Source organism: Micropterus dolomieu, linkage group LG08 (assembly GCF_021292245.1).
Source record: "Micropterus dolomieu isolate WLL.071019.BEF.003 ecotype Adirondacks linkage group LG08, ASM2129224v1, whole genome shotgun sequence".
NCBI classification, from domain to species: Eukaryota; Metazoa; Chordata; class Actinopteri; order Centrarchiformes; family Centrarchidae; genus Micropterus; species Micropterus dolomieu.
The window spans coordinates 32,286,133-32,297,154 of record NC_060157.1 but is presented as its reverse complement, the minus strand read 5'-3'; the positions used below and the strand labels follow the sequence as shown (position 1 = coordinate 32,297,154).

Sequence of the window (11,022 nt, the reverse complement as noted above, 5' to 3'; positions counted from 1 at the left end):
CAGTAGCAAGTGCATTTTAATATGTTATGTTTATGTATGGCTGCTACCTTGGCCAGGTCTCTCTTGTAAAAAAGATTTTTGATCTTAATGACACTTCCTGGTAAAATAAAGGAAAAATAAAATAAGTGTCCCTGTCACAGTGAGGTGAAGTGCTCGCCTCAGCACACGCCCGCCAGCTGCCGAAGCCGAATTGTCTTGAACTTTTTGTACGCGATGCGCAGCACAGATCATTGGGAGAGAGACTGATCCTCGCTGTTTGTGAGTTTCCAGAATCTATCACCGTTTAACTAAATAGGACATCAACAGGAGGGAATTCGCACGGCAGAGCATCCCCACAAATCTAGATGAAGCCTATGTAGCCTATAATTTGAACTTAAGTTAAATAGGCTACAGCTGTGTAGCATACAGAAGCTGTTGCCATGGTTACTATCCATAGAGCGCCTGCCGTTTACTCGCGGAGCGCTTATCTCCTGATCACCGGAGCAAAGAGCGACCCCACGGGGCCAAGCGACTATGTTGTGATTTTAAGAACGTTAGTTATTTTTATGCACATATGCCGTACATTTATTTGCCTGTTGACTGTCAGCCGATGTTTATCGTGCTGTGAAGCCTCATCAGGGTAAACATTTTGTATCCCCCAGGTATCATTGGGGGCATGACGAGCATCATCACCTCCACAGTGGAGGGGGTGAAGACAGAGGGCGGAGTCAGCGGCTTCTTCTCAGGCCTGGGTAAAGGTCTGGTCGGCACTGTGACCAAACCGGTGGCTGGAGCTCTGGACTTTGCCTCTGAGACAGCTCAGACGGTCCGGGACATGGCTAGTCTCAGTAACCACAGGTGGGTTCACTCTATCATCATATTTTTACCCTGCTGCATGTTCTGTCTGACGAGATCAACACTTTACATTCCCATAGTTTAGTCAAACAAAGTAAACACATCGCAGCTTAAACACAACTGTAAAAACATGAGTCGCTGTATTTTACATTTACATTTATTCATTTAGCTGACGCTTTTATCCAAAGCGACTTACAATTGCTGTACATGTCAGAGGTCGCACGCCTCTGGAGCAACTAGGGGTTAAGTGTCTTGCTCAGGGACACAATGGTGGATGTCTCACAGTGGGAATCGAACCCAGGTCTCCTACACCAAAGGCAAGCATCGTATCTATGCGCCATCACCATCACCATTTTCATGAATTGTAAACACTGACCATGAACATATCATGACTAACATGACATATGTTTATTAAAACCAAGGGCATCATTTTGTGTTGAAAAGTGGTGGGGAAATTTAAGGGCTCAGATTAGGGGTTGGACTAAACACTTAGGCCATGAGACATAATGATGCACAACTTTGTGTCACAAGAATATATTATAAATCCATTTAGACTAAATAGTCATTGATGAAATATATGATTTGGGGGTTTGGGGGTCCTCCCCCAGAAGATTTTGAGCATTAAACACTTAATGTCCTGAATTCTGGAGACATTTATGGTGGGAATGTCTTTATTTATATAGAGGGAAACACAAAATATAAAAATATATATATATATATGGAGCAGATCTGTTTCTTCTATATATTACATTGCATTTCTTATTCTGTTTTTGTTGTGCAAATAAACGTTGCAAGCCACTTTTCAGTTTTTTTTTCTTTTTTCTTTTTTTTTTTCTTTTTTTTTTTTAACAAATTCTTTCAAAAAGTGGTGGGGACATGTCCCAGTGTAAATGACACCTTGTTTTTTTTAGAAAAGTCGCCACTTATTTAAAAAAAAAAGTTTGTATTTCTCAAAACACAAACTCATCACATCAACATGGATATAAGAATGATATCAGTTATAATGTTGTGTTTTTAAGCTTTTACTGCTTGTTGATATACTGGTTAGAGATTGTAGTGTTAATAATACTTCAAAGTACTATGAAGTCCTGATCGGTGCTTAAACAGGAAGTGTGTGTGTGTCTGTTTGTGTCTTGCGGTTCAGGCTCGGCGTGCAGCGTGTCAGGAAGCCTCGCTGCTGTAAGGGTCCTCAGGGTCTGCTGCCTCGACACTCTGCCGCTCAGTCTGATGGTCAGGAGCAGCTCTTCCGCCTCACGGACAACGTCCACTCTGAGTTGTGAGTCTCCCTCCTTCACGCACTGTGTTCGACTCCCCTGTCTGACTCCCTGTTCCCACCCCGTGTCTCACTCCTGGTCCTGTTTCTCCTTCCAGCTTCATCGCTGTGGAGCCCATCGACAGCTACTGCGTCCTCATCTCCTCCAAAGTGGTCTACTTCCTGAAGCCGGGGGACTACGTGGACCGCGAGGCCATCTTCCTGGAGGTCAAGTACGATGACCTTTATCACTGCCTGGTCTCAAAGGATCGCGGGAAGGTGTATGTGCAGCTCACCAAGAAGGCTGAGAGCACCAGCAGCGGTGTGGCCATACCTGGCCCCTCCCACCAGAAACCCATGGTGAGACGCCGTCTGCCTCCTCTCTAGCTCCACACAAATGTTTAGTCTGTTCTACTTCACTGATTCACTTCTACAGCCTGTCAGCAGGTTCCATAGGACCTGCAGCGGTGATCCTGTCTGCAAACACTCAACACATAGTGAAATTATTTTAGTATAATTTTAAAACAGAAAGCAGATGTTAATATGTTCAGTAGACTCACAAACAAGTGAATATTTAAAAAATATTAAAACAATTGCATACCACATCATAATGATTCTCCATAACATTTCTTTTTCTTTTTTTTATTAAACATTTTATTGAGTTTTTCAAGGAAACAGACAGACAACAAAAAGAAACAATGGACAGTATCACGCCAACATCATATCATGGATAAGTACATAGAAGATATTCTGGAATGGGGGTTAAAATAAAAACAAATGAAAGCAATGTGAAGAGGGAAAACAGACTGGAGTCTTTTCCTCTCTAAGGGCCACCAGGAGGATTCCAGACGAGGGCGTGGCGCCCTCTTTGTGAAATATCTGAAACACTGAGTGTGAAATAGTGAGGAAAGGGTTGCCACAGCCTTCAAAGCAGCTTTCATTGCTCTTCAGTCGCTCCACTGGTACAGCTTTGAAAATCTCCCCATGCCACTGGTGTAGTAGGAGGCCTAGGCTTAATCCACTTAAATAAAACACACCTCCTTGCCAGGAGAAGGAGTTTAAACAAAAGTTTTCCCTGCATGTAGGTCATACAGAAGTCCTCATTAACAATATTCAACACAAACAAACCAGGCTCCTTGTTTATATTGTTGTTAAAGAGAGATCTTTGGGTTGATAAAGTTGAGGAGTTGAGGTGCGCACTGAAGTCTGTGAAGAATTCTACACTCAGTCTTCATAACATTTCTAAACTGGGTAAGAGACACCAGAGTGTTTAACCTGAGTTTGGTCGACAGTTTGTTCCATAAATATGGAGCAAAGAAACTGAAAGCAGTCATGGCTGACTCCGCTGGAGTCTCTGGAGTAATCCATGTCTGTGATCTTGTGTTTATATTTATTCTTTAGTGGGAATTGGGGATGATGCATGTTGCTTACACCTGATGAGTGCACTGTGGTGAATAACATCCAGTGGTTTTAATGAAGCGTGCGTATAGATAATATCCCCAAAATCTAAGGCTGACATAATAGTAGCCTGAACACTTCTTTCCTGTTTGCTGACAACAGTCTGGTTCCCTAAAGGAAGCCCAACTTCATTTTTTTTTATCTCTTTTCCCAATTCTGTGACATGTGTTTTAAAAGAGAGCCTATCATCTAACCATATCTTACAGTGTTTATATGCAGAGACCTGATCCCGTCTAAGATAGTAAGAACACGTGTTACTAACTGGCAGTTTCGACCTGGGAAAAAAAAAAAAATAAATAAATAAAAATCAGTTTCCTAAATATATTATGCAGTATAGAGGACACACCTGCAGAAGTCCGGAACTCAGAAGCCATGCTTAAATGGAGAAGAGTGTTGTCTTTAATAGAGTCAATGAAAGAAGCTGAAGTTTTACAGTCCAACAGGGGACTCCAGGACTTCCAGGATCAGGACTGTGGGGGTCATGTAGCACATTGTACATGTTAATGATGCTCACGCCCCAGCACTAATTTCACTCTGTTTTTATCTTGCATCTTCCTCTCTGCAGGTCCACGTGAAGAGCGAGAGTCTCGCCATCAAAATCTCTCAGGAGATCAACTATGCCAAGAGCCTGTACTACGAGCAGCAGCTCATGCTGCCTGCCACTGAGAACGAGGACTACTTACTGCTGGAGTCCTGATCACCTTCCTGTTCTTCAGTCCTTTTATTGGTTTGTGTATTTTAACGTGTTTGACAGACTGCAGAAAAGGGAAGAGTCAGACACCTGGTTTAGTCACATGACCCGATGTTTTGAAAGAGCACATACGTGTACATGACACATATGCAAGGCAGTGTTAGTTTGTACATGTGGAAACAGTGTTTAAACGCAGCAGGCGTCCTTTCTGTTTGTGAATAGAGATGTAAATAGAGCCACACAGTCCTATACAGTAGTGTGTGCATACTGTAAGAATTCTAAGTACGGAGAAGAACAGCTATGATGTGAAATGAAACTAACTGCCTTTACAACTCTGTTTTGTGTACAAGAGACACTAAGTGAGAGAGGGGGGTTCTGCAGGCCCCCGCCTCGCACACTGGAGCTGCCTGTCTCTCTGCCTTGTACAGTCACACCTCCAGGTCTGATGTGTCTCTGCTTTTCTTTTTAATGAGCCAGGTGTCCTCCTCACCAGACTTTACTCTGGTGGATTCTGAGCTTTGGGTTTGGTGTCAGAGTTTGAGTTGTGTGTTGAGAGGAGGGCGGAGTCCGGGACGGAGAGCCGGTGGACTCTGTGATCCTGTAAAGTAACATTCACATGGACTGCTTCAAATAAAGCTCCACAACTACACCCCTCACCGTGTAGAGCGCTTCTCCCCAGACTTCCCCAGCCCAGGTGCACACTGCTGTACACCTGTTTGAGTCATGATGCTTTTCACTACAATAAATCCTGAGGTTGTTCATTACATTGTGTTTCACTTGGTTTTATAGGAACAGCAACAGGTAGCCTCTCCGGCAGGCTAACATCTCCTGCACTTTATGTAACAGCATTTCTTTCACAGCTGACAGGAGAGCATATTCAGCTGGACACAAACTTTAATTCAACACTACAGACAGCCTTGAGCAGAGAACATTTTCAAATCTGGAAAATACATTTTTATTTGTTTATAAGGACAGCTGACCTCAGGTGTGGGGACTGTACTCTCTTCATGTTGGCTCGCAGACCTGGGCCCCCCCAGACGTGAGGCCCCAGTTGGACCCTTCTCACAGCCTCACATCTGCATGGCTGAAGACTCTCAGTCTGATTCAAACAGATATAAAAGGTAACATAATGTAGTACTTAGAGTTCTACTCTGAATAAACAGTTGGGGATAATTAGGAACTTTTAACATTTCCAGTAAGATTCTGAACAGAGAGCTCCATCACTCAGCAGGTGAAACACTGTCAGTAATGGGGAGACTTCATAGACCATGTAGACTGGGGCAAAGAGGAGACCCAAACAAACCAGCTCAGACACCAGATCCAACAGAATAACGGCCCTGACCGATAGATACCTTGTGGGTCTGCAGCCCTACAAGGGCCCTTCCATCTAGCTCCTTCTGCCCTCCACAGATTCGGGATCATATCTGTTCATGTGCAGCTGAGAGATGCCTTTATGTCTGTAGCATTGCTTCTTGCAGTGAAGTCTGTCAGCGTGAGAGCTGGCTGTGCAGACTGGCCTATCAGGACTGCCATTATTCCCTGGGATCCAGTGTGAACCCTGCAGACAGTCTCAGTGTGATGCAGAGGAGGCTTTCAGCAGCTCACAATGTGACGGCTCGTTACAGCATCTGGACCTGATCCTGGTCCTGCCGCACCTGTAACGTTCCAGCAGAGTGTTGCTGCTGGGTGGAGTTTTTGATGTTCCCGGGGGTCATTAAAGAGCAGGTGCCTCAGGTAGATGTGGGTGGTGGTGTGTGGAGGAGCAGCAGAGCCTAGGATCACGTCAGCTTGCAGGTGAAGCTCAGCAGCAGCAACATGGAGGTGAAGGGGAAGCAGAGCTGAGTGGCCCCTGAGTCAATGGCTGCACACAAACAAGACGTTAGTTTATTCATTACCACGACTGTAACGTGTTGGCAGGAACAGTTTCAACTCCGCAGAAAAGAACTTCCCGTTTAAGGATAAATCTATATTCTATATTTGAATCATCAACAAATCTTCTGTGCTCAGCTGAAAATAGAACAGACGCTCTATTTCCTCCTGTCCGTCTGATAGAAACTACAGCGAGCAGTTTTTTTGAGGTTTTACTCTTTAAATATGAAACTATATCTGAGGAGTTTAAAGATTGACGTCTTCGGGAGCAACCAAATATAAGAGTTCCGATTCTGCTGATGGTGACACGCTACTCCACTGATGTGATGGTGGCAGTAATGTCCAGAGAAATACGATGATGCTCCAATAAAGGCAGCGAAGAAAAACTTGTATGTAAAATAGGATTTAAAACATTTTTTGAGAAACACTGAACGAAAACTGAAACTGTTTATCTTGGGGCTGAGTTTTAACTCCATCGTTATTATTCTACGGCAGGTGAGGGGTTAACGTTAAGTGCAATAAGTATGTAAATGCAGCCGTATTAAAAAGGGCAGCATGCTTGCAAACACAACAGCAAGTACAAAGCACCACCGTTTCCATTGAAATAAATGTTTTGCTAGTAGAGTTAAGAGGGTGGTTTTAAACCCTCGTCAAAAACTGGCCTCTGCAGTGTGCCTCAAGGGTCGATTCTGGGTCCTGTTCTTATAGTCTTAATAATAATGATGATAATGCATCTTGTCATTTGTATGCAGACGATAAACAAGTATATCTTCTGCTCTTCATTTTGATGTTGAGTAATAAACCAAGCTCACAACCCCACCTAACTAGCTGAGCAGCTAGGTAGTTAGCATGTGCAGCTTTATCTAGCTAAATAAATAAAAGACGTTAGTTTCTGTGTTTGTTTACAGCAGCAGCTAACGGGTGCTAACCGACTATTTCTGGTAGCAATTTTTGAGCTCGCTGTGATTGGCTGAGGACAAAGACACCGCTGTCATGAAATGTGACATTATTATTTAGAAATAAAATAAATGTTGGCGCTGTAACGTTACAAAAGAAGGGACCAGACTCCTGTGGTTCCATAGCAACAGCACCTGAAAGACCTACCGTTAAAATGTTCCTTTCCTTTCTTCAGTCTTGGGTTGTCTGGAAGATCACACAACATAAAAGACTTTTACTGTGAGCACGCTGAACAAACGACAAACGGACGACAGACGGACTGACTGACCGAACACGATGAGGCGGGTGTGAGTGTCTGTGGAGCCCAGAGGATTCTGGGCCGTGCAGCGGAACATGGACCCGTTGAGTTCAGCAGGAACTCTCTCCAGGATGAGTTCCCGCCCGTTATGCTCCTCTCTGCCGTCCAGCAGAGGCCCGCCCACCTTGGTCCAGGTGTAAATGGGCTCAGGGAAGACCTCACTCTGAGGACACACACAGATACACACAGCGTATTCGCTGCTGAGAGAACATGGCCTGGAACAAGAACCACGTCTTATCCCATTGCACTTCTCATTATTTATTTATTATTATTTTCAGTGACCCAACAGTTCCCACCACTAGCAACACTTTGCCACACAGGCAAGGACAAACTCTTTAACAGGCAGAAACCTTGAGCAGCGAGGAAAGAGTGCATTCAGCAGCGTGATGTGTGTATGTTCAGATGTTCGAAGATGTGCGTCCGCTGAGTGACAGGTTAACTGATATCATGCACACAGTCCAGCAGGCCTGGAACCAGTGACAGGAAGAGACTGGACTGGGATTTCAGGAATATTCCAGGAAACAGATGTATTTGTTACAGAGGGAGTGATTTGCATCTAAACGTGTTATGGAACAGCATTATTATCATAACAGTGATCGCGTCCTTGGACAAACTCCCTCCCCATCCTCCAAGAGCTCTGCTGCAGACTGCTGCACCTCCCTGCTCTCTTTAGGAGGCAAAAATAACACATCTGTTTACACCTGAATAACATCACCTCAGCTCCAAAGGCTCATGGAAAGACTCTGGACAGGTGAAGCATGGGCCTTAAGACGCGTTCAGTGCCGGACAGAAAGGTGTAGTAGTGGAACAATGCAGAGGAACCCGAGCAGTCGGATGTCTCATGCTTGATTATGTAAATACGACTGCACTCACACATTGTATTGTAATAGAACCTCACAAACCCTGTTCCTTGAAAGAGCCGGTTTGGGGAGTTTTACATTGTCCCTGCTTCCAACAGCTCCCCTGTGTCACATGACAAGTCTCTGCAAGAGGGCAGACAGGAACTGAAACCAATTGCTGCCTGGAAGGGAGGAACTCAATTCAAAAACTTGTGGTACACTTTGAAAAGAGGCCTTCTTTATAATGTCTGTGTCTTTGGCACTGCCCCCACCCACCGGCCCACTGTGTGTTGGAAACTCACTGCAGAAGGTCCCAGCTGGAAGCCCTGGACTGTGATCCGCACTGTGTCTCCCACCTTGGCCTTGCTGGGACTCATGGACAGCTTGGGTCCTCTGGGAGCAGCTGGTAGAAAAGTAAAATACCATGTTGGACTGTTGCACAGTGAGACAACACACAGCTCTCAGATGTGTGAATAATAAAGTCCTAATAGTACCTGTTCCCTAAATGTGGCTACCTACACGTCCAGGATGTACCTACCTGTTCCGGGACCATGTCCGCCTCCTTTTATGACATAAACCAGCTGAGGTGAGGCGGAACAAACTGTGCTGAAGGCTCGGGATGACCCACTTTCTGGTTCTTGTTCTGACTTCTCTTTGAATGAATGAACTCAGTGACTTGTTCATTCTTCGCAGCTCTGAATTCGTGTTGAAATTTGAATCTCAGCAGCTCTCATACATCTCATTAGCTCCTAATTTTGTCAGGACTCCGGGGTGCGTCTGACTTCAGAATATTCTGCATCTTTATTGTTATTATTGATCTGAATAATTGTGTTGAAAAAGGGACTGACTGACCCTAAACCCCGCCTCTTTCCTGCTCCAATCACAGGAACACCGGTAACCTTCCTGGAGTCATACATCCCTAAACATATGTCAGGAAGTTTTTTAAGTCTTACATGTTGCTTTGGTACATCTACAGTCCACCTCATATATATATATATATGAGGTGGACTGTAGATGTACCAAAGCAACATGTGTGTGTGTGTGTGTGTGTGTGTGTGTATATATATATATATATATATATATATATAGAGGGATAGATAGAGGGATAGAGATATATATATCTTATGGCCTGCAGGAGTGCAAGGCACACTTACAGGATGTAAGTGGTGTTTAAGTAAAAAATCTACTAACGTAATTATTTTGTACAATGACAGAAGATGAAATAAGAATTTAACTAGAGATGATTGAAGTATTTGAATCGATATGCAAAACAATCATTAATGCTAATAAAAACTCAATCAGTCAAACTGCAACGAGTCACTTGAGTGAGTCCAGGGACTTCTACAATGTGCGAGGTGAGGGTCACATGACATGTCTGATAGCTTATGATTAGGCAAAAGAACTGGTTCATGAAGGTGATGTCACATTTTGGAGTGAGGCTGTCTTTGTTTAGTTTTGCTTTATCAAAGTGAATCCAGGTGAAAGACTACAGAAGGCAGCACATTGATTAACAAGCTGAACTGAACTGAACTGATATTCGTCTTACAGTAAAGGGTAGTAGACAAGCTAGCAAGGCTACTGACGTCTTTGTCTTTCTCTGCTTGTCTCATGATCCTTGCCTTACGTATCAGAGCCTCAAGGGTCTCCTGTACTGTCTGAGACCAGAACATGAACTGACCAGTATCAGTAGAGAAGAGTCGACAGCAGAGGTTCTCTTCTGTACTCATTAAAAGCCAGACCTTAAACCAGATGTGAGTGGATTCAGAGAGCGGGAGTGTGACTCACTCAGAGTGACCTCGGCCTGCATGGGCATGGACAGTGCTGGGTGGTTGACCTCACAGCTGAACAGGGCCTCGTTGTCCAGCTGGGGGTTGAGGCTCCAGGTCAGCATGGCTCTCACCTCCATGGTGCCGTCACCTGACGCCTGCTGCTGATGCTGGAAGTAGTAGAGCGGGTCGCTGCTCTGGACCCAGCGGGGAAACTCCCGGCTCACCACCGTCTCCGGGATCACCTCGGTGGTTGGCTCGGAGTCCGACTCGGACACTTGCTCTTGGCCCTGTTCGGGCCCTTCAGGGCCGTCTTGGCCCAGCCGAGCCAGCTTCCCCTCTTGTTCCAGCAGGGACTTCTGGAGTTTGGTGTCGTCAAGGTCTCGACTGGTGAGAGCCTGGGAACCCCGGGGCCTCACCTGGCTCCTGCCCCTGCTCTTTTCTTGACCTGGGACCTTGCTTTGGTCTTCCTCTGAGGCAGGTGTCTGGGCACTTGGCACCACATCAATAAGCTCGCCGTCCCGCTTGAAGTACACCTGAGAGGCAGGGACAAAGGCAGGTGAGCTCAACAGGGACAGTGGAAGCACTTCAAATCCAAACCAGGACCTGTTTCGGCTCCACAGAACCTCCTGGAGGTTTCTCTCAAACCATCATACTGAGTTGGATACTGTCTCAGGAACACAGATGCTAAGAAGTCAACCATGGTGAGTTTGTTAACACATGGTTGATCAGGGTTTGAGACTCGGACTCGAGTCCGACTTAAGTCGCACACACAGAGACTTCAGACTCGAGACAAGTCTTTGAAAGACTTCAGACTCGACTCGGACTCGAAGTGCGGGACTCGTGAACAATGTTTATTTTTAGGAAACATCTGATGAGTGTGGTGTCCGAACAATAATGCTGCGATGATGTGTTGAGAAGAAATCTGCTTGACACTGTTCTTGATCATAAAAGTTTATCAAATCAAGGAGTTCAGCATCAATTACAAGCTCTGCAGCAGCTTGGAGAGTGACCCAGCCCGATGGCCACTCTGTCTCTCTGTACATCAAACATAGCTT

The 11,022-nt window shown here is 45.0% G+C and overlaps 2 protein-coding genes across 2 annotated transcripts in view; one reads left to right on the top strand and one right to left on the bottom strand.

The window, feature by feature from the left end:
• The first annotated feature begins 646 nt into the window (after window positions 1-646).
• vps13d (vacuolar protein sorting 13 homolog D) lies at window positions 647-4,999 on the top strand. The gene is made up of 4 exons (XM_046055433.1): window positions 647-837; window positions 1,979-2,110; window positions 2,206-2,446; window positions 4,110-4,999. The coding sequence occupies exons 1-4, from the start codon at window positions 656-658 to the stop codon at window positions 4,239-4,241; spliced, it is 687 nt and encodes a 228-aa protein (XP_045911389.1). The 5' UTR covers window positions 647-655; the 3' UTR covers window positions 4,242-4,999.
• Window positions 5,000-5,111: 112 nt separating this feature from the next.
• LOC123974611 (immunoglobulin superfamily member 21-like) overlaps window positions 5,112-11,022 on the bottom strand; it is a 55,248-nt gene continuing 49,337 nt past the window's right edge. The window contains exons 6-10 of the mRNA XM_046055432.1: window positions 9,984-10,500; window positions 8,501-8,601; window positions 7,330-7,522; window positions 7,209-7,247; window positions 5,112-6,096 (exon numbers count right to left, since the gene is read on the bottom strand). Coding sequence (XP_045911388.1) covers window positions 6,014-6,096; window positions 7,209-7,247; window positions 7,330-7,522; window positions 8,501-8,601; window positions 9,984-10,500 — 933 coding nt within the window. The 3' untranslated portion in view covers window positions 5,112-6,013. The remainder of the gene's footprint in view (window positions 6,097-7,208; window positions 7,248-7,329; window positions 7,523-8,500; window positions 8,602-9,983; window positions 10,501-11,022) is intronic.

Coding starts and splice junctions, on each gene's coding strand:
- vps13d (XM_046055433.1), top strand. CDS start 656: ATGACGAGCATCATCACCTCCACAGTGGAGGGGGTGAAGACAGAGGGC. Junction 838..1,978: donor GCTAGTCTCAGTAACCACAG/GTGGGTTCACTC, acceptor CTTGCGGTTCAG/GCTCGGCGTGCAGCGTGTCA. Junction 2,111..2,205: donor GACAACGTCCACTCTGAGTT/GTGAGTCTCCCT, acceptor TTCTCCTTCCAG/CTTCATCGCTGTGGAGCCCA.